Here is a 25,592-nt window from a genome sequence, read left to right as displayed (position 1 = left end):
AAATTATTCTAATTCGAAATATTATAATTATTCAAATACAATTTGCAAAATCACATTTAAATTGTCGAATGAATATAGAGCTCTCATCGGCTTGGAACGCTCCATGTAGGGCTATTTTACCTTAATATCAGACACTGACAGGTTATATTACGGTTAGGTTATAGAACGTCATAGCACACTGTCCGTTTGTAATAACATAGGTTTACCTCACTTCCCATCAGGTAGCGACAGGTCGCGGCGCAGTCAGACGCTATCGGTGAGCATCCCGCTGAGTCGCCTGCGCGCAGACACAGTGCGCGCGCTGCAGCGACCGCGCCGCGCACCGCCGCCCGCGCCCACGCCGCCCACGCCGCCGACGCCTTGCAACGACCACGTTAGTATACCCCACTCTCCTCAGTCGCTGACAGGTCGCGGCGCAGTCAGACGCTGTCAGTACGAGAGGCGTGCCGCCGCCCGGGCCCAGAACGATCACTTTGGTATACCGCACTATCCTCACGTCTTGACAGGTCGCGACGTAACCACGCTCTGCCGCCCGCACCTTCGCCGCCCGCACCTTCGCCGTCCACTCCCCTCAGGCGGTGACAGCCATCGGTCAGACACTGACAGGTCGCGTCTGACCGATGTTAATATTTCGTATTACATAGAAATATAGTCGTTGTACGGTGCGTCATTTTATGCGAAGTAGACAGATAAAAAATCGGTTATTTTAATATGTTAAACCTGTATGTTGCATACTTTGACCTCGTTGCCCTTCGAAATTCAACAACTAGCAAGTAGAAAGATAGGTCTGTCTGTAAGAGCTGTCCACCATTAGCCGTTGGTATAACCAGATAACGCATGATTCCGCGACACATGGTCGTGCAATAAATATTTCTTAAAATTGACTTTTAAAGAGCGTCTCAATGCATTAAAATATATTTTTTCTTCATTTATGAAGCTTCTGAACAATTTTTTTTAAGTAGCTAACAAGTTGTCTCGATAAGTTAAAAGTGTTAAATGTTACATTTAATTATACAATAATAATTTTAAGTATATTTATAATTAATTTGTCCTACAGACTCTAGAAGGCAGCGGCGTGAGTCTCTCGGGCCTAGGCCTAGAGCGGTCGGAGCGCTGCGCTAGCCGCACGCCCATATACTACTCATACTTCGAGAGACTGCCCGCAGACGCGCTGTCCGACGAGGAACGGGATCATAAGTAAGCTGGCCTATATAAAAGTGTATATTTTTTCTAGTCATTACTAGCCGTAAAAACGATTATTGTAGATTCGATTACGAATCAGAGAATGGATTATTTTCATTGAAGAATCTGGTAACAAATCACAATGTTGAGTTTGGCCACCTTGCCATTTGCGGGTACAGCATGAGACTAAAAAAATATTTACGGATTATCATAATAAGTAATATCAATATTTTTTATCAATAACTTTTTATTACCAATTAATATAATTATTTTAATATTCCAGATACTACCTAGCCGAAGCTAAACGGCTTCGCACAGCAGCGGAAAGAGAACAAGAGCCCCTACCACGTGTGATGCTGTACCTTGAGTCTGTGCTATGCTTCGTCTTAACCGGGCGAGTACTGGAACTGGAACTCGATACAAAGAAAGCATTTACGATATATCGAGAAACAATCGAATATATAAAATCGATTCACTCGATGCCACAACGTTTCCGTGCCTCGCCGCATTCCACTTTCAGCAAGTTGGATATTCTAAGGTGAGTTTTATAATTGAAATGACTTAAAAAATCCACATGTTTTGTTTAAATTATGTAATTTAATAAATCATATTATTAACTTCAGAACATATAGTTAACTTAATATAAAGAATAATTTAAGGATATTATTATGTAAGAAAAAAAACTAATTTAAACATCAGTTAGCCTTAATTTTAAAGTGTTATTTTATTTCAAATATTTTAAAATAAAGTTATAATAATGATAATAACGTAGAGAAAAATGATACGAACCTAGTGCCCGTCAGACATTCTTATTATTGTTATTTCTTTGTTAGACTTTCTTTTCCATTCATTGTTTGAGTCTTATCTGTCTTCAAATAACAAAATAAAACTTGGCATTTTTTTATTTTTAAATAATGTTATGTACATTCCAATATTTTTTTACTTAAACAATTATATATTAAATGAATACAAATATGTAATGTTATGTTAATTGTTTCAGTCTTCGGGTGCAAGCGCTGCTGTACCTGAGAATGTTCAAAATGTACAACCGAGAAGTTAGAGAATACAATAAAATCGTGCAAGAGTACCAACAAAAGGTGATTTTTAGAGTTATTTCTTTCTGTTTTTAATTGGTATGTTCTGCTATGGAGTTTAATTGCAATTGACAGCTTAATACTTTATATGTATTTGTATGCATATGTATTTTATTGTTATTTAGAATATATGTATCATATTAGGCTTATTATTATTAAGTAAGAAGCTAAAAACATATTTAATCCATATAAATAGGTTGGATACACGTTTTTAATATATATATTTTATTTATTTTAGTACAATAATGAATATCGTACTAGTATTGTAAATGTGAGTCTTCTGAGGATGGATGATTCTTCCACATTCAAGCTAAATTACTAAACGGATTTGTATGAAACTTATTAGTAATATAACTCATACATCAGAATAACATACAGGTTACAATTCATGTAAAGATTTCGTTTATTTTGGCTATAATATAAGAATAAGTTTAAACGGGCGAAGGCGCGTTTAGGCCGCTAGTTATAAATAAATCTATTCAAATACTCAATTTTGCTTTACAGCCAGCATGTGCTGAATCAGTATCAGCAGTATCAGCACGCTCCGCCTCCCCTCTATCCCCCTCGCCCTCTCCCGCGGGCTCCGTGGGCTCGGGATCCGGCTCCGGATCATCCGGATACTGCTCGCTAGTACCCCCAGCGCCCCCTGGAGCACCCCAGGGGTCCGGTACGGGCCCCGGGTACTGCGGAGTGGCCCACGCGGTGCCGGCGCACGCGCATCACGCGTTGCTGCAGTTGACGAAGTACTATACGTTTTTGTACGTCGCTCACGATTTATGGGAGCAGGCTGATGCATTGTGTAGGCTGAGAGCTAATCAAGGTGAGTTGGGGTTAAGTTTTTTTGAGTTGAGCATTTTTTTTCAGCCTCACGCTACATTTCTCATAAAGCAACGTAGGTAACGTTTCTTAACACTAAGTTCCCTCTTAAGAACTTAAATTCGTGCTTTGCTTTTTTGAAAAAGAAAATATTAAATAATTCATTTGTCAGATTGGAAATCGACAATACCGCCCGCGCTGCGTTTACAGTCACACACTTGTGTGACATAAGCGCCTCAGATTAAGCATTACATTTAACTAAATTATTGAATTTCGTCATTCAACATACATGATACAATGTCTCGAAATTTAGTGTCTTAACACTAAGCACTCTCTGTATCTGCCTATCCTGCTATATGCATACACTGTGAAGCTAAAATATCACCTGATTTAATTCAAATAGCAAATTATTTAATACCTGACATTATGTTTTCAGACTTGTTCATCGCAGTGGACCGCAAGTGCGGGCCGCTTACGCTGTTCTCGACGTTCCGCCACCTCGTGCAGTACGTGCGACACGCCATTTCCCTGCTCAAGAACGTGCCGCGCGAGTGACATCACGTCACACGTCACGTCGCGGCGCGTCACGCTACGTCACGTCTCGTCTACATGTGAGGCAACAGACGCGACACGTCTCCGCACGTCGATGTCTCCGTGGGAGACAACACTACATCACAATTCAGGATTTTTATAACACAACGGATTTGACGAATCGACTTACGGACTAATTTTGTATATGACAAATTATGTACAGTACGGTCGACGAATCGTGGACACTTTGTAGTTAGATTTTGTTAACATTTGCGTATTCCACACTAAGGAAGTAAATAATGATAGACAAACTCCTAAAATATAATCTGCGTAGCCATCTACAGGTAACTTCAAGGCGACCACGACCCGTCGACCGTACTATACGTCTTGTTTTTTTACATCGAAAAATCATTTAATGACTTCCGTGAGAATTTTAATTACAATTTTTTTGTTTGTTTATTTTTGGATAGTATCTGAAATGCTAGAATGTTTTTTAAATAATTTCGGTCTAAGTTTGTAATGTGGCCAACATTAATAATTAAAGATATACCAGGCCTACCAACTGTTGGACCAATGCACACATAATTTTGTTGCCAACTGTTAAAAAGATCAAAATACAATATTATTTATTACTGATTAGAGCATTGTCCCACTTGTGTTATGAAAAGTTAAGGAAATATACGCTACTCTGTAATTTTTTAAATGAAAGTTTCAGAGTTAATTGCATGTCTTTGTGAACATTACCACTAGTAGGACGGTACTCGCAACGTGTCAAGATTTTTTTATAATTAATTAATCATTTGAATTGCAAGAATGTGATGTAAAATAAACAAAACTTAGGCTTAATATCGTTATTTTTATACAATACACGTTTTGTATGAATTGGAAATACATACGTAATTGAACGTTGTCGTACGCATGTAGCGTTAGCAAAAAGAATGGTAGATTGATTTTTAAATTTCTCATATAAATAGTGCAATTACAGTTGTTTAACAGGACGTCTAACCGTAAACGCGACGGTTGTGGGTTCGAATCCCACTCGAGGAAATGAATTCTTTTTATCTCCTTGCTATGGTAACAAGACAAAACGCAATATTGGACTCCGCCACAAAAATAGCTTTTTCAATGTATTGAGCAAACTCGTGCTTCGGTGTTAGTTTTAAGAAACTGCAAATTAATGTATGGAGTACGTCACAGCCTGGCGCAATCGTTTTTTATACTGGCCGTTTCTTAATTTTCTTTCGTTATTTTCCTTGTTTTATCTATTTAAATTTGTTAACGCATACTTTTTAGAATTGTATGGAACTTCAATTCTTTATGATTATCGTTATGTTCCGTTTTTAAGTCATTTGAATATTCCCTTTACTTCAAATTTATGTATGTCTTCAAAATGATTAATTATTCGCTTTTTACTCATTTGATTCTTAATTTATTAAATAAAAAAATATATTCGTATGATTTAAATCGGTTGATCGATTGATTTAGTTGGTGATTGATTGATTGATTGTTTGTTTGTTTTTTTGAACAATTTTTTTTAGTGTTGTCTGAAATGTCGATATCGACTGCCAAAAAAATGACAAAATTGTCTCCGCGTTCCAACTTCCCAAGATTATGACCAAAAAACGTTGTAAAAATTGTAAATAAATAAATAATCGGTCGCCAAGCGAGTAATAATAAGTGATAGAATAATCATATCTTAAGTGTTTTTTTTTTCGTTTTTCCTTTTTGAAAATGTATCTTATAACGGAGTTATTTACGTGTGGGCCAAACGAGGGTATCTCGATAATGAAGGGATCACGTAGTGCTTCGATCGCGCTCGAACGGCACAAGGTTCAATTCTCAACGAACGCTTGTTGACTTATGTCGAGTTTTATATTCAAATGTTTTTGGAGGGCGCTATTTTAATTTACTATCGCTTGTTTGAAAAATATAGAGTAGTTTCTAGTACCTCTTCACGGTGAAGGGTTTTCCAGCCAAGTTTGTAATCGCGAACAACTCGGCGAACAATATTTTCGAGCAAAAAGCCATTGTAGTGAAGCGTTAGATAATTTTTTTATAATACATATCAATGTCTCAGCGGTGGCGGTATGTCGATTTTAGTTAACGATACATTGATATAATTGGGAAGACAATAAACGATTTCACGCCGAGTATCGATACTTGAAGTGACCGCACGACCACTACGATTACGGCGTTATCCGCATATTTTACAGTTTTATAGTAAATCAAATGTTATTTCGTAACAAAAAACAGAACACCAATATTTTTTTCTCTCGGTTGTTTATCAAGTTTAAGTTGTGATTGTAAATATATTATACATTTTGTAATGATATACATGTTAGTGCCAGATAGGTTTTTGTATGAACGTTTATTGTAAGTTTGTAGGTTGTCCGTCCGTCGGACAGCGGGCGGGTTGCAGCGTACAGTTGTTGACAAGAGAAGACAGATGCCTTGTACATAGTATTATAATAAGAAATGTGTAGTTTTCACTCTATATTTTAATTTATATTTAAACCATATTTATAGTTAAGCGGACGAGAATATAATAATTATGGAAGTATAGAGCGAGGCCTGGCGTGATTTAAGAGAGCTTGCAGCGTTCGGTTCATAGGAATAGATGGGGGCCATCTATAAATTACGTCGCACAAATTTACTTCGTTCCTTCCGTCCTTATCATAGCTGGTCACATTTGTGAGATCTCTTGCCTAGTTACATATTTTACACCTAAAAGTTATTAAATTAAAACAGCACTTCTGATTGTGTTTGTGTATTATATTTTGTAATGTGTTGTCATGATACTTAGTACCCCCCATGACACAATGTCACACTTCGACCCCCTCTTAATTCTTAACGTGTGACGTAATTTATGTATGGCCCCCAAAGGGATCAGTGGACTGTAGTTATTTACGAACCCCTTTATTGAAAGTAACATCGGTACTTACGATTCGCACAAATTATTTATAATTTCTTTTTTTTTTATTCGTTATTTATTATGACAATGTTTTATTTATTGTGTAATGCAAAGTAGCGAAGTTTACTTAACTTAATTGTTCGTCAGATGCGTGAGATTCCTTTAAAGATCCATACGGTCTCTCACCAATGACATTTTTGTTTAATTTTTTTTATATTATTGACATTTTTTTTTGTACAATTTGATTTTTTTTTATAAAAAAAAAATCTCGCATCTCGACCGGAAACTCGCGAATGTACTTTGATTTCTTGTTAACGTTCTTTAGTTTGTAATTTGATTTATCACAGTACATGTTTCTTGTTTAATTTTTAAGCTACGAAACGAATTAACGGCTTCGGAAGTAGTGTAATGCGATCAAGTGTCCTTTATTATCTGCAATACGGAAAATTTTAGATACAGATAAAATAGAATTAATGAATGATAGCCATTTGGAGCTGAACCGTCGCGTTCTCGTTTGTTTCAAGTTACCTCATTTTCATTTTTTGTCGCACAGTGTCCGAAATTACGTTAATCTCTAAGAAAAACACTAAAATTGACGCCAAATTCTTATCGACAATTATATATTTAAGGTATATCTAATGAACTGGTTCATGCGTTAGGCGATTATTCTAGAAAATTGTAAAATACTTGTTTTTTTTATTTTTTTTTTCTCAACTAGCATCTTGTGTTGATAGCGTGTAAAATTTGTTTTTTATATTTGCGTTAAGAGATATGTATAAATTTGTTTTCCTCTAATTTTATTATTTTGTGTAATTAATTATACCCTATGTTATTTGATGATAGAATACAATAATTTTATGTATAGTATATTTTTGGTTTTGTTTTTACCCCTTTTTCTTTCCTTTTTAGTTCGGACGGTTCCTAAATGAATATAGTCAATTTAGTGATTGTTAATTATAATGGAACTGCGATAGTGAAAACATACCTCGTAGTGAAGCAATTACGCGATAGTAATATTTGTACGTTTTGCTATAAGTCAGTGTTAGCGGATAATAGCTTCGTCAATTCGTTACAAGTGTTCACTACCCTCATATTTTATGTATTTATTATTTTTTTAATTTTTATTGTGACAAACATGTTAGTCTTTCGAGCCTTAATTTAATAAGTTTTTATGTAATTATATTTTTAACTATCGTTAATTTTAATTAAAAAATAAATTCTTGTTTAATAATAATATGAGGGTATACCATAGTATTAGGGCCGATACAGCCTTGCAATAAAACAACATTTATAATATGTAACGTTAATAGTTACATTGGCCGATGCAATAAAATGTCTCACAGTGAGCTAAATGCCTTAAAAGTGTTTCAGTGGCAATTAGATATACGTATTTGTAAGTTGTCTCAAGAGTTCAGTACTTTTGTGAAGAGAAATTTAGATTAATTTAAAAATGAAATTAACATTATAAACACATTCAATTGGTAATCAATTAATATTTTGTTATATTTTAAAAAATATATTTAACTCTTGGAAATTATACATTCATATAAATATTAATAAGCAAATTTATTCAAATGAAAATACAATACATAAAATATTTTACAAAAATGTGTGGTTTAAAAATTTTAATACAATTGGAAATATTTCCAAAAGTACTGAATTTATCGTAATTTACAGAACAGCACAAATTAAATGTTAAAATATAATAATGTCAGAATAAATTGTTTCGATAAGTAGCGTAGGATCGCTGCAAGCTCGATATTTTGTATACATTTCTATGACGAATTGACACTGACCTTACGAGGACACTGCCTTACAGTTCTGTTAAATTGCAAGGAGTTTTGATATTCGAAAATTTAAATATAAGCTTTTTTTTATTTATAGAAAGCAAAAGCAAATCTTGTGAGATAACATCAAACTTTCCATATTTTTGTGTACTTATTTGTTATAGGTAAAATGTATTTTTTAAGAGTTTGATATTTTTTTTATTTAATGTAAAATAGTACATGAAATATTTAATAAGCACCTTAAAAAATATAATAAATTGAATAAAAATAACCACTTGCAATTTAACGGAACTTTCGAAGCGCTTTGCATAACCACGCTAAGGCTTTACAAACGACGGGAAATAATAATATATTATATATAGAGATAGATATATTGAAAAAATTGTGCGTGGTGCGATATAACTTCGCACTTTGTATACGATAGATAGGGTAACTTACGACGGCCGTCACTTAACAATATGGTAAACAAAGATAAAGAAAGGTATAGAAAGGACAACGGTGGTCGCGGGTTCGATAATGTTCATATTAGGCTTAAACTTTTAGCTACTTAATAGTTGGTAAGTTTGCGGGACAAGGATCGTATAAGAAAGTTATTTATGTCGTCAGCGTAGATGCTTTGTTTACCATATTATTGCTAGCTTCTTTCGAATTTCGGCCAAATAATTTATTAAACGCTTAGTAACGTGCTGTAACGCATTCGTGATAAATATCATAATATTTTTTTTATTATTTGTTCGTATAATGTGACCAAATTCCTCGTCAAATTCGGTAACTGCCTAAAACGAAAATAAAAATTTGTTTTAAAAAAGTGTAACCGTTGAGAAAATCGCTCAGACATTAGAGGCCGAGTTCTAGTGTTAATATTAAAATTTGTATAATATAAGATGAAACGAATCAACATTAATATATTCATAATAGTAAGTTTTACGTGTCGGTGTTTACTTACGGAACAAACGTAGACGCAGCTAGCGAACACCTCACTACGAGGAGGGGAATTGAATTAATTTATTTTAGACTTAAATAAAGTTCAAAGTGGAAATTTAAATTGTGCCTTAGTGAGAAATCGGACAGCCAATTCATTTTGGACGGAAGCGATGACCGCGGTGGTGTCGCCTCGCACTGTACAGTGTACCTACACTACTGCACCTAAAGTAAAGACTTGACGTTTGAAAGAGAAACCCCTTCTGAGTTATAGTCGAACTAAAGAACGCAATAATGTTTAACAATATTTTGTTTTATCGGATGTTGTAACTGATTATTGATTATATTTACATTATATTATATTATATTATAGAGTAGATCGGTATGTACATGTCGTAGCAATAATTTAAGAGTGGCAATAAGTCTAGTGGGTTTGCTTTTGTGTCTTTGGATATATAATTAAGATGTATAGAGTGTACTACCCCCCCCCAACCCCTCCGCCACCCCCCACCCGTACCTACCTACCTACCTCCCGCTCCCGCTGTACACTGCTTACCGAACCCTACGCTACATTTGACTTCGTAACGTTTTTAAAAATATATATATTTTATTATACATAATATCAATTAAGTAGAAACGATTTAAGTATTTAATATTTCATCGATGTGCGTGTTCCAATTGATTTGATTGCTAATTTGTAGGTGATTGTGAATGAATGGATTATGGATATTCTGCTTCTTACTTGAACCCTCTGTTGTCGGTCCCGGCGCAGTGTCCGGCGTAGTGTCCGGTCACTCCGTCGCGCCGGACGCTTTAATACAACTTGTGTTGGTTCCACTATACATATTGACTTAAGACAAAGTGCCAAGAGACGCAAACATTTCCTAAGTGCAATTCCTTCTCAATTACTGTACCTCTGTGTGTATGTACAATGTACTCGTACGGTATAAAGGCGTGTTATATTGCTTAGCCTAAAGTGTTCTCGCGGGATACCCGCGGTCCCGCTGCCATCCCGCTGCTATCCCGCCGCTATCCCGCCGAGCGACAGCGAGACGAATATATCGAAAATGTAACACGTAGATTATAATTATAACAGCCACGTATATTCTAAATTATGTTTTGTAGTCGATGTGTTGGATTAGAGCGACGGTGTGTGACGTCGCGGCACGCTTGCGCTTGCACGCCGGCCCGCAGTAGGGACAAACTAAGTATAGTATAAAGTTGTTTACCACTCGCCCGAGCGGCGTTAGACGAAAATATTATTTTTCTTAGATCACATTATATTGTATAAGGGTCGTGGAGGGGCGGGGGGCGCCGGGGCCGCGGGCCGCCGCGTCAAAGGATATTTTTTTACAGCGCCGCGCCCTCGCCGCCACGTTGTTATGTTTAAGAGGATATCTATTGTCTATTCCAAGGGTTGAATAACTACCAACACTTTTTTATATTACAATAATTATAGAAATTATTATTGAGTGTGATGTTTTCTTTGTACACTAACCTCCTTTATTTCTTTAAAATTATTTATAATTAGTTTATCAACTTACTACAGTATTGAAATATCTTACCGTGAGATTTTTGGGTTCGATTCCCATACGGAATTTAAACGGAAACCGGGTTACAGCCTGAAGCAAAGAAGTCGTGAACAATGCGGTTCCGTATCAAAATGAAAAGGGCAAATCCAATAATAAAACAATAGTAATAATGATTACAGTTTAGTTTATTAATTAATTTCTTACATGCTTCTTCTTTTTCTTCTTCTTGTTGGAGTGCGCTTCAATAAGATCATCTATCTCTTTGCTATCCTCACCGAGACGCTTTTCTCCACTGAAACGATAAGAGTAAAAAATTAATTATCTTAAATGTATATTACATTTCAATATTATAAATAATATATGAATATATTTTAGAAAATATATATTTTTTAACATGCTTAGAATATATAAACAAACATTATATACAAAATTATAAAATTATATTGTAACAAATCGAACATCAAAAATTTCGGCGTTCATTTTCGCCACTCAACACGCAATGCGACCAGACTTCGCCGGAAAGTGGGGAACGGAAGTCTTAATGGGAATGGAGTATCTTAACAGTATGTTCCCAGGTCCCTACTCTGCTATGCAGCGTGAAGCAACTAAGAGTGAACCAACTTAGACTAAAAACACGATTGTTGAAAGTTTTAACTATAATTGGTTAAATAAATTATTCCAGTAATTATTATTTCCATTCGATTAGTTCCGCCAGTGAAAAATGTTTCTAATTGGGGCGGTGCACGGAGAAAATAGTGTCCTTGTTTTTTTATAAAATATCTAATATCTAGTCAAATATTTTTAGAAAAATATTTCTATACATTTTCTTACGATATTTTTCTCTTAAAAAATGTTAAAAAAATATAAATAAACAATTAAGTACCTTTTAACAGAAACAAGTTTAGCATTCCCTGTAAGCGCTTTCCCCCAGTCCAAGTCACTGCCCTTGATACGGTACTGCCCTAAATCTTCACCCATTAGACGAGATAACTCTTTCCTTTGCTTTTTCTCTAATTCCTGGCAATAAAAAATATTGTTTAATTATTTTTTTGAGTTTCCAAAAAAATGCTATGCTATGCTATTAAATGTAATGTGGATAAAATAATATGATGTTCAAATGCTATCAATATTAAAAATAATGGTTTCAGCATTTAACTTTAAACATTCTATGCAGATATTCCTTCTACATCAAGAAATAAGTTTTAACTTCTCTATAATTACAATATATAGATTTATTTCATCTTATAAGACTGTTAAGTAAATATTTCCAAATCAAACAATTAAACGTCAACATAAAAACAATATTTATTCATTAACCAACCAACATAGAAACAACACAAACAACATAAAAACCAATATAAAATACCTTCGCAGCCTTAGACAATTCCTCATTAAGACTTTGTTTCAATGGCGCATCCACTTTCACATCTCCTGTCTTGTCTTCTATACCCATTTCTTTAGCTATGGAAACTTCAAGAATAGAATTTAGCGATGTGTTAATTTTTTTACACGCCTCGTAGAATTTAGCTAAAATCTGCGATCCGGGGAGACCGAGTTCTGCAGCTATGTCGTCTACGTCCTTCATTTGGAAGCCCATTGCTATGAAGATTACCTGTGGATTTATTAAGGTTTTAGAGTGAGGTAGTCGTGGCGCAATAGAACTTCGTCTAAGTATATGTCTAAGTAAACATGTAACCCGATCGAATTTTCAAAAAGTACATAAATCATTTATAGACCTATAAATGATTTATTTACTTTTTAAAGGCGATAACGTCTCTATAATAGTACGTCTCTATAGTAATACGTGTCTATAATAGTATTTCGCAATGTGTTTTAAATTTGTCTCTGCAAAAATTTTAAGTAATGGTAAAAACAACGTTAATTAAGATCATTTGAATTTCATCGATTTTGAAAAGAGCAACTGTTGAGTTTCTTGCCGGCTCTTCTCAGCAGAACTGTCTTCTGAGTTGGTGGTAGCTTTTAGCTGGTTAGCGTTCATTCAACGATTCAAAAAAGCTTGCAAAAGTGTATTTGAGTAATATTAATATTTTGAATTAAATTTAATTAATTTACTTCTTCCCACTCTGGTAGACAAACCGCGGAGTTGAGGTCCGCCACACACGAACCACGAGCAATGTCTCAAAAAAGGGGCGGTTAATACACAGTGACAGATACACAATACAGCATTAAGGTTCGAAATAAATTTAACCTACCTGTTGCACTGCATCCAATTTAATAGACACTTTAGTATGAAATACTATATTCGCTATCGGGTTGAGTAGATCAGTGATAAGACGGTAATCAGCTTGTTGTCTGCAGTAGGCCTCAATGCGGGCGAGGTCGTGGCCGGAGAGATGTTGCTCTATCACATCTTTTGTTAATACTGCAATTGAAACAAAAGTGTAGATAAATAAATAAGTATATTTTCCACTACTCTTTTTGCTATTTTCAGAATTTAGCAGGGTAGGCAAGGGGAGCCTAGAGTTAAGACACTCCCTACTTTCCGCCAAATTCTCGAGATATTGCGTATTAAAAATTTTATATACTTTTAATATATATAAAATGCAAATTTATCCAATAAATAGTTTCAAAAAGATAGCCAAAAAATACTAATAGTCATTAAATAAAAATATTGATTTAAATAAAGACAAAACGGCTCGTTACGATATAGCTCAAGAGAATATAATAAAAAGAAACTATAGAGAAAAATATAAGGATATAATTCTATTAAATTTGTCACTTACCTGGTTTATTAACGGAGACGTTATCATTCAACAAAGCGGAGAGAGCCAGCGCGGAAGGCAGAGAGCGGAAAGCGCGTGGCAGGAGACGGGAGAAGCGGAGACGGAAGTCACTACTGTAGGCCACCAGCCAGGAGGAGGGCTGGACACCACGGAGCATTATGCAGGAGTGCTCGTTCGTTATCTCGTTAGGTTTTTGACTGGGAAAAAATAATTACATATGAATTTGAAAAGTTTCGTATTTTTCGCCAGCGTCAGTAAAAACTAAAAAAAAACAGACTAGATGTGTGTGTGAATTAGGAAATAGACGTTTTGAGTTTTGAAATAGTCTTATTTCAAAGTATGTAATATTTATTCGATCACTATAGTTTTATGAATTTATAAATAAAAGTTATAAGACAAAATTACTTTTAACAAAATAAGTCAATCAAAATTTTAATTAGATATAACAGTAACCAACACCGTGTTTTGTCTACCAGAATGAAAACGAAAATAATATAAATATAATTATTTCTCCTGAGTCGGAGTCGAACCCACAAATATCGCACAAGGTAGTATCTATATAATTTAAACCTTACGCACACAATAAAATAGGCAGAGGCAACCTGGGAACATGTTAAAACACTCCTTTTTTACTTATTGGGTGGCGGCTCTCTGAGTTGATGTCCCCAAATGTGAATCGAGCCCACAGCTCCGTTACAATTACCATTTACAGTCCTTTGTGCCCCTGCGCCACGACGGCCAATTAAAAAAAAATATAAGTTTAATACCTCAAATACACTGGCACATATTTCTGTGACTTCCAAAACTTCAATAAATCCTCTGTAAGACCGAAACTAGTTCCTAAATAGTCTAAATGTTCCGCTCTCACTTCCGTCAATCTTCTTAATAGCGTTGGTGGTTTTGATCTAAATAGGAATAGGTTTTTTATAATATATAATAATAAAATATTAAACTAAATACACCTAACTTACTTAAATTTAATTTTAAAATAGCAATTTATATCATAAGCTTTTCCTTACAATTGAGGAAAAATGGCGATTCGACACTAGTTTGAAAAATTCAGAAAATTGGTGAAATAAAATAAAACATATTTTTATCGTACAACTTATATTTTGTTACTACAACTACTAAACATAATTATTTAAGAATTTCCATACAAAAATACGTACCTGGGCACTATACTCTCCGTCTGCAAGGATTCATTCTTTCCGTTTTTCTCCGCATCATCATCTTCACTCATAGCCTCATCCAAACATGGTATCTCACCGGAATAGTACGCGGCTAACTGCTGTAGGGCGCGTTTACCATAACCCATCTGAGAAAGGAAGGAAATTATTTGTTATAATTTTTTATTTAATTCGATACTACTTCCTTGAGGGGAACTAATCTACTCTCATTTATATGCTCTGTAAGACAAACTGCAGCATTGAGCGCAAAAAGCGGAGGGCAGAGTTTATTATATTCGGGATACAGCGTGAAGTAAGAAAAAAAACTATATTGAAATTTAAAAAACATTTTCTTGGATATCAAGGATCTAGTAATAAAGAAAACATCATACTCTTTGATAAGAAGGGTGGGTAGCTATCCTCACTATCCTCGCCCCGGATAGTTTAGGGAAGTCTTTGTCCCCGAACTGTTCGCAAATGTTCCACGGGATGAGATCGCCTGCAGCTTTTCTGCCACGCCCTAAGCTATCTTTTACTGATCTGTAAAAAAGTTTTAATAAGTTAAGCTTTTTTTTTTATGTTTGTGCCTCCATCTCTTTTAGATGAGGTTAGACTGAGATTTTAAGAGAAATATGATATTTTCTGTATATCGTAGATAGAGGAAATCAAATTTTAAAAATAAAACCCAGGAATCATAGTTTTTTCATTAATAACATTTTTGAATTTGTAATTTTCTTTAATTAGAATATAGAACAATAGAACTCAGTGTGCAAATTATATAGCATTTAGTAGCACAACTGCACCACAATGATAATAACTTTAGAAAAATTTACCGAAAAATGAATACCATATTTTATTTTTGTATACATTTCTTAACATTTTTCTGTTCGTAATGTATAAATAATATCCAAGATAATCAAAATAATTCTACACAATAACTACTTACTTGTCCGACAAGTTCCCTTCCAAACACAGTTGTATGACGCACAGTACTTCTGGCATTGAAGTGGACCGAGGTGGAGTGGGCGCTAGTAGTACGAACAGACAGTGAGCTGGTGCATCAGCCAGGAGTTGCAGGTCGTTTGGACTGTTCTATACAAATTATATATAATTGGATGTAAATTTTCATGCAGTCCCTAAATGAGCATTTTTAGCAATCTTTGGATGAAGGAAAATTGCAAATATATCTTTATAGATATGCTAACTAATATATTGTAACAAGTGTATAAGATATCTTACGTAGCTAAATAAAAAAACAGCAACCCCGCTTAGCAGGGTAGCCAGAGGGAACTGTTAAGACATTCCTTTTTCCTCTAAACAAATATTTTTCAAGACATTGCGTATTAAGTGTCGGAATTCAACATTGCAGTTTTCTACCACAGCAGGAAATAAAAATAAAAAAAGTGTGCAGTGGCAGAATTTCGTAACTAAACTATGTAACAGATTTAGATGAAACAACAATAATATAGCTTACATATCAGAATAACAGAGACAACAATTTATGTAAAAATTTTGTATCTAACAATAGAGATTTATTATATATAGAGAAAGAGATTTATATCAGAGGAGCGAGTTCAACCATTGTTCCGTTAAGTCGTTACCCACCTTATAATGACTAGCAACATATATCGCCACCAGTCTGTGAAGGAACGCCTCAGCAGCTTTATGGTAACAGAAGAGCGCGTCCCTATTAACGCGCAGCAGGTCGCAGGAGGCGGGGGGCGGGGCGCCCGCGCCGGGTGATGGGGAAGGGGACTCTAAGCACAGCAGCGAGTTCAGCCATTGCTCCGTTGAATCGTTGGTACGGTAACGGATTGGTTCTTCTAGTTTTATCTGGGGATGAAATGTTTGGTCATGTTGAGCGCCTAATGTTAAACTTACTTACGACAGAGAGAGAAGATGAAAGCTTGCCAATATAACCCTGTACAGTACGGTCGACGAGTCGTAGCCGCCGTGAAGTTAGGCTTTCTGAACTTTAATTAATTAATTAAAAAATAAACATTTTACATATCTACAAGTACCAGAACAATAGTCTACTCACCGGAGCCGGGGCATTATGATCGTTTTGCAACTTCGCAAACAGTTTCAAGGACAAAGCGCGTCCTGTTCCTTCATAGCCTGACACTGTCGAGGATAGTAACGCTAGGGGGGCTTTTGTGGCGGCCGCTGTTACGTGTTGAAGCGGGATGGCGGCTGCTTCGTCCACAAGTACCAGGTCAGCAGCAGATAGGAGGGAGTGGTCGTCTGGAGTTATGTACTGGAAGAATTATATTAGTTATTTTAGTTTAGTTTAGTTATGGCAAGATTTAGAAAATGGTAGTGATGGTAATGATAGAATTTATAGAAAATGGGAAAGAAATATTTGTACCTCACAAATTCTATAGCAAAACAATTTGTTTATGATATATAAAAAATAATAATAAAAAGTCAAAAAACATCCATTATCAATTTCTGTCAGTTTAGTTTAGTGGTATAATTATACCATACCATATTACATGCAGGAAATAAAAAAAAACTCACTTGTACAGTTTGCCTTGAATTCCTAGCAATATTAATTCTAACAATCGCCTTCTTAAAATCTGGATTAGTTGACCTAACAATATTATAATCAATGTGTTCTTGGTACAAGCAGGCGTCGAGGCCTTTTAGTACGAATTCAAATAACGTTATTAAGTTTTCCGGGTGGGGTGAAGTGACATATATGTTGACGTAGCCCAGTGATACTGCAGCTGCTATTGATAAGCCGAGGCAAGCTGATTTACCTCTGCCTCGAGCTGCTGTTAGACAGTGGGGTGGTCTGCAAATTAACAAACTGGTTTAAGAAACTAAAAAAAAATATTTAAATTTGTATTCTTGATATACTGGTGAGCCTATAGATAAAAATATCTCTGAAGGGCGAATTTTAGTAATTTCTGCTGCATAAAGACCACTGCTAAAAATAATAATTTGGCAATAGTGGATGCAATTTATTAAATATTTTTTACATTTTTAAAGTGTTATTAAGCTGTGTGTGTGCTGTGCAGGCTTAGTGGCCAGAATACTTGGATGGTAAATAAGAAACATAGGTTCAAGTCTCATTATTTTAAATTTTTTATACATTTTCACAAACTTCAGTGTGAAACAAACATAAATTGTTAAAAGTATGATACATACAGGAAGATGTAAACTATTTATACTATAGAAATTAAAAAATCTATTTAAATAATCATAAAAAAATCTTACCTAGACTGTCTATCAGCAAGTGTATTTATAAGTGCAACCAATGCGGTTGCTTGATCATAAGTTCGACATAAAGCAACCAGCGGACCCGCTGGTGGAGTGTCTGACAGTGAAGACACTAATTCTATTAGTTTTGGGTTCACTTTCTGAAATAATAAGTGAAAAATATTAGTTTTTTATAGGTTGGTGGTAGGTGATTGATTTATAGATTTTTAGCTTTTACACACCAGATTAACAATTTTACACATCAAATTAATTATTTTACACTTCAAATTTGTACTTTAAATATTTTTAAAACAACTTACTAAAAAGATCTCTTACCTCTGGAATAGAGTCCACTGGTTCTACCTGGGCTGTCTTAGAAGATATGGGCAGAACATTTAAGGCATCATCTAACACTAAGCATCTTGGATTATCGGCTAAAGATAGTAAAAAACGCTCATTGAATCTATTCACTACTGTATCATAAGCTTCAGTTTTAAACCTGGAAAAAAATGATGAATATTGAAAAAATCAAAGTCTGTTTGTTGAATGTGCAATCACATGAACACATTAACCTCAAGAACTGGCCTATTTATTAAGGAAGACTATAATAAATTACAACATATTAATAGTTTCAATGTAACCCAATGTACTTGTCTGAGTCAGAGTTACCTGGGGTACTTAAAATATTATAACTAAGAGTTGAAACATGGTGTCATACACAGCTCTTGATACAAGTGTACTTTACCTTGAATGCACATCCATAGTTATAGAATGCAATTGTCTTAACGAATCCATGGTTTTTAACAAAAATATTATAAGACCACCTCCTTCTACAGTTTCTATTGTACGGGCCATCAAATTTGGTGTTAAAGCTTCAAAATCCTAAAATCATAGTTTCTATTATAAAAATTACATATATTATAGATACAGATTAAAGCAAAAAATAAAAAGTTTCTCTGCCATTTTCTATTTTTTTCCTTAACTTTTAGCAATGTTATATCTGAATTTAACATCAGAACCAAAGCAGTACAATATGTTAGATATTTATTATATATAAAAACGAATACAGTAGTAGTAGCCATCACGGCTCAGTGGGACAGGCTGTGGCTATAGATGTGATGTTGTTGTATCTATAATTGCCACTTAAAGTAATTAATTATTTTTATTTGTCATCTCTGAAAGACCACCACTTATTATACAATAGTATGTATCTGGGCTTTAAGCAAAAAACAGCATCAGGACTAAATTTTCTCTGCCAGAATGCTTTATATGAAATACAATATAAATATGAACAAAAAAAAAATTATACTACTAACTTGTAACACACAAACTCCATAAGTTTGGCCAAGCATAGCATGACTTTCAGAGTAATATCGACCATGTATAGTTGTGGCCACTCTAAATGCATCAAATAGAGATTCTTCTGAGACTTCCAATTTTCCAGCTGCTATCTTTTTAGCTCTTTTACGACCATGACTATCAAAAAATTTGTAAGTATATAGTATATAATAGGAAAAAATGAAAAAGAAAAGAGAAAGCTATTATAACTTACTTGCTTATAGCTTCATCTTTATTTTTATAGCACCACAATACTGTTGGTCTAGCTTTTACAGTTGATTTTACTAGCATGTCATATAATATAGGTACCTAAAAGTAAATATTAATTTTATGATATATATTTTTATACAGTTAAATAAACATTTTCGATTAAATATTAAAAACAACATACTTGATCTCTGCTCTTGTCTCCAACCAGCAAGATCATAGTACGATGACCAAGTTTGACTCCATTCTCGATCATAACTCGTATACGGTTATCTATTTTCTTCTTCACCATTTTTTAAATTTCAATGAAATTTTGTTATACACTAGTAATATTTACTAAAACATAACCTAAAACCGCATGTTTATCTTCAAATTCACACGGGTTTGACACAAGAAATTAGAACTGGAAGTCAATTTGACAAATCACAATGACAAGTTCCAGCATCCTTTTCACGTAATAAAAAGTACCATTATATAAATATAATTAGCAATAATATACATACTTATCGCAATTATAATTTTATAATACATACAGTTATATTTGTTAATTTTTGAAAATTGTGTTTAATTTAGGTTGTAAAAAAAACCGCTTTGTCAAAGAACAAATTTGAACATCAGAAAAAGAAACTAATTACATTTGGCTTAATGTAAAAATTTCTCAAACATATATTTTTCTGTTAGTATAAAACAACCAATTTTTAGCAATTAACGATAAATAAAACGGAAATTGTTATTGGACACAGTATATAATATAATTATCATATTAAAATAACCTTAGAATTTAGATCATGAAGTAAACATCATCATTACCATTACGATTAAAAACACTAAAAATACGGTACTACCGAAAACCGTTATTCTTCTAATACAGCAACACTGCTCGCGTCGCCGCTTCACTATAACGCTGTCAATGTCAAATGTGTCGAAAATTCTAATTTTGGATTATCGGCATTTTTTCCAATTATAACTTTTGAATAACAATCTAAATACTTAATATGTTTTATGTGCTTAAAATATTTTTCAATAATATTACTTTATTGTGATTATCACCGCGCTCACCCAAGAAGCTGGTGTGTAAACACGATCATACAAAAAAGCGAAAAATGGCAAAGTCTCAAATAAATACAAAGTCTAGGGACTATTTACGTGATAAGGAAATATTTTTAAAAGAATTGAAACAATTCAACGAAAGTAAAAAGTAAGTATGCCTTATGTTATAGATGCCTAATTTCATTTTGAGTATATAGATATTTGTGGACAATCTTTACAATGATCTATGTCTTATTTTTCAGTATCCCATATAAAATACCGGTGGTAAATGGTGTGGATATAGACTTGTATCTTCTATACTCTTTAGTGCTTCAAAGGGGTGGTTTAAGTAAAGTGAGTGAAATATTTGTTTTTTTTAGATTTCTGAAGACATTAGTTTGTTTTAATTGTAAACAATGTTGTTGATGACATGATCAGTAATTATCCTGCATGAATAATGGACTTAATTATTTATTATTATTAACTATGCAGGTAAATCAAAATGATACTTGGGAATCATTTTTACGGCAGCTAAGACTTCCACATCCCTGTGTAAATGGATCTACTTTATTAAGAAGAATATATGGAACTTATTTAGAAAAGTAAGAACCATTTTATTTCAAACTAAATTTATTGTAGGTAAAGAGAGTATTCTAAGAGTGTTATATGTTATATTATATTACCATTTTGTACTGATTCTGAACAATATGCCTTAGGTGAAGGAAATTAATACTTATTTGTCTAACTCAAAAGAAACAGCATTTACATATTTTATATTTTATTAGGTGCAAAGCCTATGATCTAAGAATTTATATAAGTATAGTGACAGAAACCATTAGCTTTAATAGCAATTATCCTTTTAAATTAACATATAAAGTATATTTTAATTTGATATATTTATAGCATTTAATAACAAGTTGTATGTTATAATGATTCACTATAAATTGATTGTTTTATACCAGAAATTTATATCAGAAAATTTTACAAACATTAAAGTTTAGACAAAGATTTATATTGAGTTCCATTACTTAACATGTAAAGTCATGAAAATATTGTAGAAAGTGGAAAACAGAGTGTCTTACTCTCCTAACAAGATTCCTATTATGCTAGTAAATATTACATATGAAAATTGTAACTACATGCACATATTCTATATATTTTTCTGAATCTGTGCCTACTTCGGAATTTTTACCAATAAAAAACTAATCCTGAAAACTCAGAAAAAAATCCTTTACACTAAATATGGAAAAACCTATTAAATAAAAATAAGAATAAAAAATAATTTTAGATATACCCATGCATGTCATTGTTGATATAGAAAATGCATATAGAATGTTATGTGTATGCATGATTTATATAGATATGAACGGGCAAAAGGACCTCCGGGCAGAGATGATGATAATGATATGGATGAAGATCCGAGAAGAGGCTCTCGAAGTGGCCATGGTATGCCACGGATTAGTTTTGGCAGTGGTACTTATATATCAGGTAAAAAATTTATAATAATGGACTTATACACTTTTTATGATTTCTTTTGTATGGATGAATGAGTGAATGTATGGAATGGACAAATATATGATGGATAGGTTTATAACCGCATAGGTTACAATGACACCCAACATATAGAATTTGTGTAATGTCTCCAATTAATTCTAGCATCTGGTGAACAACTCCGTACAGGCAACCGTGTAGCTGGTCCCTCTGAACGACTGACGTTATCACTCTTATCACCTATGCCGAATGAACAGGATTTTGCCGTGAATGTCTGTACGGTGCTTGCAGCAGATCATTCTAATCGCTTACCATTGAGTACTACACCTCATATATTGGACTTTTTATTGGCCCATGCTGGTGTTTATAATCATTGTAAGTACAGTTTTTTTATTTCTTCTTATGTCCATAGTATTGTTTGATAAAATATATTTATTAATATTATTTTTGTTTATATTAAAACAATTCAACAAAAATCAAAAGTAAGTAGTAGGTACATGAAATTCAATTCAATAAAAAATATTTATTTAATTCAGATACTCTTAATTTCTGTATGAATTAAAAATATTACCAAGCCCGTCAAAATATGTCCTGGGCGACGGTATTCAATTATCATCAGGTGGTCCTTCGGGTTGTTATAGCAAACTTTTTAGAAAAAAAATTCTTCAATTTTTTTTTTCGTACAGCAAGCTTACGAGACACAATCGGTCGTTCTTACTATGAGGCGCGAGGCCGCTACCCTCACGAGTTCTGGCAGCTCCGTGCCGGGGGAGGCGGCGCCAAGGAGTTGGCAGACGAGACCAAGTTCATGAACCCTGGCCTGGAACAGCCAGAGCTGATGGTCCAGGCTCTCGCCGCTCATAATGCACTGACTGATTGTTTGATGCAGGGGGAGGAGAGTAGGGAGCTGATTGAGAAGGTCCTGGAGGATGTGAGTTTAGGTTTTAAATTTTTTTCCTCCCCAGCCAGTATATTTATTATACTTTATTTTATATTTATTAACAAATATATATATTTTAATTATTGTAATTGATTATGTTGTCGCGGCGTAGAGCTCTGCCACTTAACACGCAATTCCATAAATTGGTGGAAAGTGGGGAAGAGATTGTGTTAACACTAAGTTCCCTCTGCCTACCCTGCTGTCTGCGGGATATAGTGTGAAGCTGATTTTATTTAATTTTTCATTATATTGTTGTCACATTGAGTTCTCTTTCTCAATATGTAATCCCTATAACGGATTTCGACATTAGGTTCCCTCTGCCTACCATAATTCAAAAATATCGTTGTTTCTCCTTATTAGCAGGACATCCTCGAAGATTGGGTAACAGAACCTTCAGAGGAGGACCAGCTCTTCGCACCAGAACTTAGTGGTGGTGCAAGTTGTGTGTACACACAACGAGTGTTACAAATAGCATCTATTGTACGATCGCTATCCTTCCATGAGGAAAATGTACAGTATCTTGCCAGAAATACTACGCTTATAAGGTAAGTTAAAGAATGGTTTATATTTGGTTTGGTTGTTATAAGATAGGGAGGCTTAAGGCAATTGTGTCTCAGTGGCACAGCATTCTCTGTAAATGCGTTGGTGGTAGGTACAATCCCCACTTGGGCAAGATTTTTACATAAAAATTATTTGTGTTAATGATCCAGGGCTTGTCCAGGGCCAATTATTACACTTGTGAGTTAAAACCATTTTTATTTATAATAAAACTTTATCCTCAACCTGATTATATATGTTCTTGGAATCTATAATGTTGCTAAATTGACTAAGCTTTTTTTTTTTTTGTTAGATATTATCATGCAATCAGTCCAAGGACTATGAACAGATGTATGGAGAACTATAGTGGCTTTTTAGGAACTCATTCCCTAGCTGACTGACTAAGCTTTATAGCTTCATAATATGAAAAACATGTCAAGTTAAAAGTAATAATATTCATGATAATAATAGAAATACATACTTGTGTTTGATTATTTTACAACTATTTTTTTGCTCCACACTGAGTGGGCAGAAGTAACCGAGTGTTAAGGCACTCCAGTTTCCAAAACACTGCCAAATTTTCGAGACATTGCGTGTTAAGTGGCAGGATTCAACGCTGCGCTTTGTCTAGTTGCAAGTAGCAAGGACATAAAAATATTGAATAATTATTCTCCCAAGTGGGAATTCACCCCACAACCGTCGCGTCAGACGCTGTCGCAGTGCCTCACAATGTCCATTTATTTATATTATTTATTTATGTTATTTTATTTCAGGTTTCTTCTTTTATGCGCAAATTGCTGGGTCGGCTCGCTACGGCAAAGTGGTTTAGATACACTTGGAAATGTGTCTACTGAGCTAATTATCAAGGTAAAGTACCAGGAGGTGACATTTCGATTATTATTAAATGTGAGCAGAACCTTAGTGGTGAATACCATTTCTTTACCTAGATACCTAGATATCAGTAGAAATTGTAAATAGTTATGAAGTACACCTGTCAGTATCCATGTCAGATTTGTTCATATAAATGTTGGTATTGTCCTAAAATGTAAAAATCTTAGTAATGGTTTATTATTTCTAATATTTTTTAATCAATTATTGTAAAAATATGTCCTGGAGTACATTATATTCAATCATAATATTTCTTTTTCTTTGGACTAAATAAATTTTCTGCTTTCAACTCTACCACCATAGGTCTGTTAACAATTTTAAGTATTCAAAAAACATTTTTAAAGTGTAAAGGAAAGGAAAGAAGATTCTAATTATTTCCTTGTTTATAGGACCCGGCAACATGTCTAATATCTCGTCATGTGTTATCAACAATACAATCGGCGCTCGTATCTCCGGATAGAGCTCGAGTGCTTGCAGCATTAGAATTACTCAATAAATTAGCGCAAAATGAGGCCAATGAAGATGCTCTATTGAAAGCTCTTGATCCTAAGGTACGTAGCATTTGCTCATCCTCGTTACAACTACTATTAGTGCAAACACACTCCTAGTACCCAAGAATACACCAGTACCAGTGCAAATATTAGTGTACTAAAGATTGAGGGATTCATGGGTTCTGTTTATGAGATGAAATATGTGGTTAGAAAACATTTTATTTTCGCCATAAATAACCAATTATCATTACATTTGCCATAACAAAAATTGGTTGTATGGACTACCATACTACATACTTACTACTACATACTACCATAATAGAATCTAAATAATAAAATCTAAATTCGTTGCTTCTCGTGTTACGTCGTTTGCTTGTTTGCTTGTACAAGTGTCCATAATTAAGGTGTGTGAAATGGTGCGCAGGTGTACAGCGACGTGGTGGCGCTGCTGACGCTGCGTGACATCATGGCGCTGGTGAGCGCGCTGGAGTGCGTGTACGCGCTGACGGCGCTCGGCGACCGCGCGTGTGAGGGAGCCGCTCGCGCGCCCGGGCTTTTGCACACACTCGTGTCGCTCGTCACCGTCGAGGTACACACTGGCCACTTCCCACACCCTAATATTCTCTTATTGATGGCGTATGGTTCCTCAGACCCGCACTGCGCCCGTTGCCAACACTGTCACCATTCCCTTACTCTCCTTTTCCCTACTAAGACCTGAACTCATTACTACTGACAGCCTAAAATGGCATGCAATTGAAAATCTTTAATAGCACGTAATGCTAG

At 34.4% G+C, this 25,592-nt stretch overlaps 3 protein-coding genes across 17 annotated transcripts in view; 2 read left to right on the top strand and 1 right to left on the bottom strand.

The window, feature by feature from the left end:
* lilli (AF4/FMR2 family member lilliputian) overlaps positions 1-10,715 on the top strand; it is a 201,410-nt gene extending 190,695 nt beyond the window's left edge. For all 5 annotated transcript variants that reach the window (XM_085196634.1, XM_085196632.1, XM_085196633.1 and 2 more), the window contains 6 exons: positions 222-373; positions 1,058-1,197; positions 1,466-1,720; positions 2,183-2,279; positions 2,781-3,096; positions 3,529-10,715. In XM_085196634.1, coding sequence (XP_085052760.1) covers positions 222-373; positions 1,058-1,197; positions 1,466-1,720; positions 2,183-2,279; positions 2,781-3,096; positions 3,529-3,647 — 1,079 coding nt within the window. In that variant the 3' untranslated portion in view covers positions 3,648-10,715. The remainder of the gene's footprint in view (positions 1-221; positions 374-1,057; positions 1,198-1,465; positions 1,721-2,182; positions 2,280-2,780; positions 3,097-3,528) is intronic.
* A 226-nt stretch (positions 10,716-10,941) lies between these two features.
* l(1)G0020 (RNA cytidine acetyltransferase l(1)G0020) lies at positions 10,942-19,832 on the bottom strand. The gene is made up of 18 exons (XM_085196636.1): positions 19,618-19,832; positions 19,441-19,535; positions 19,205-19,364; positions 18,634-18,770; positions 18,225-18,387; positions 17,907-18,049; positions 17,205-17,481; positions 16,726-16,941; positions 16,290-16,517; positions 15,631-15,776; positions 15,077-15,224; positions 14,688-14,833; positions 14,286-14,423; positions 13,519-13,715; positions 12,988-13,157; positions 12,141-12,386; positions 11,658-11,791; positions 10,942-11,066 (listed from the first exon to the last, which is right to left on the bottom strand). The coding sequence occupies exons 1-18, from the start codon at positions 19,723-19,725 to the stop codon at positions 10,967-10,969; spliced, it is 2,952 nt and encodes a 983-aa protein (XP_085052762.1). The 5' UTR covers positions 19,726-19,832; the 3' UTR covers positions 10,942-10,966.
* A 489-nt stretch (positions 19,833-20,321) lies between these two features.
* Positions 20,322-25,592, top strand: part of Bap170 (Brahma associated protein 170kD) — a 31,284-nt gene continuing 26,013 nt past the window's right edge. For 6 of the 11 annotated variants that reach the window (XM_085196112.1, XM_085196116.1, XM_085196119.1 and 3 more), the window contains exons 1-10: positions 20,322-20,631; positions 20,726-20,816; positions 20,955-21,064; positions 21,823-21,950; positions 22,119-22,328; positions 22,640-22,884; positions 23,254-23,438; positions 24,204-24,297; positions 24,708-24,869; positions 25,234-25,398. In XM_085196112.1, coding sequence (XP_085052238.1) covers positions 20,537-20,631; positions 20,726-20,816; positions 20,955-21,064; positions 21,823-21,950; positions 22,119-22,328; positions 22,640-22,884; positions 23,254-23,438; positions 24,204-24,297; positions 24,708-24,869; positions 25,234-25,398 — 1,485 coding nt within the window. In that variant the 5' untranslated portion in view covers positions 20,322-20,536. The remainder of the gene's footprint in view (positions 20,632-20,725; positions 20,817-20,954; positions 21,065-21,822; positions 21,951-22,118; positions 22,329-22,639; positions 22,885-23,253; positions 23,439-24,203; positions 24,298-24,707; positions 24,870-25,233; positions 25,399-25,592) is intronic. The other 5 variants (XM_085196115.1, XM_085196114.1, XM_085196113.1 and 2 more) reach the window with 4 other exon arrangements.

This window comes from Heliconius melpomene, chromosome 13, assembly GCF_056956725.1.
Source record: "Heliconius melpomene rosina isolate 202511_hmr_F chromosome 13, ASM5695672v1, whole genome shotgun sequence".
Lineage (NCBI taxonomy): Eukaryota > Metazoa > Arthropoda > Insecta > Lepidoptera > Nymphalidae > Heliconius > Heliconius melpomene.
The sequence above is the reverse complement of the archived record's forward strand: the minus strand, read 5'-3'. Positions and strand labels throughout refer to the sequence as shown.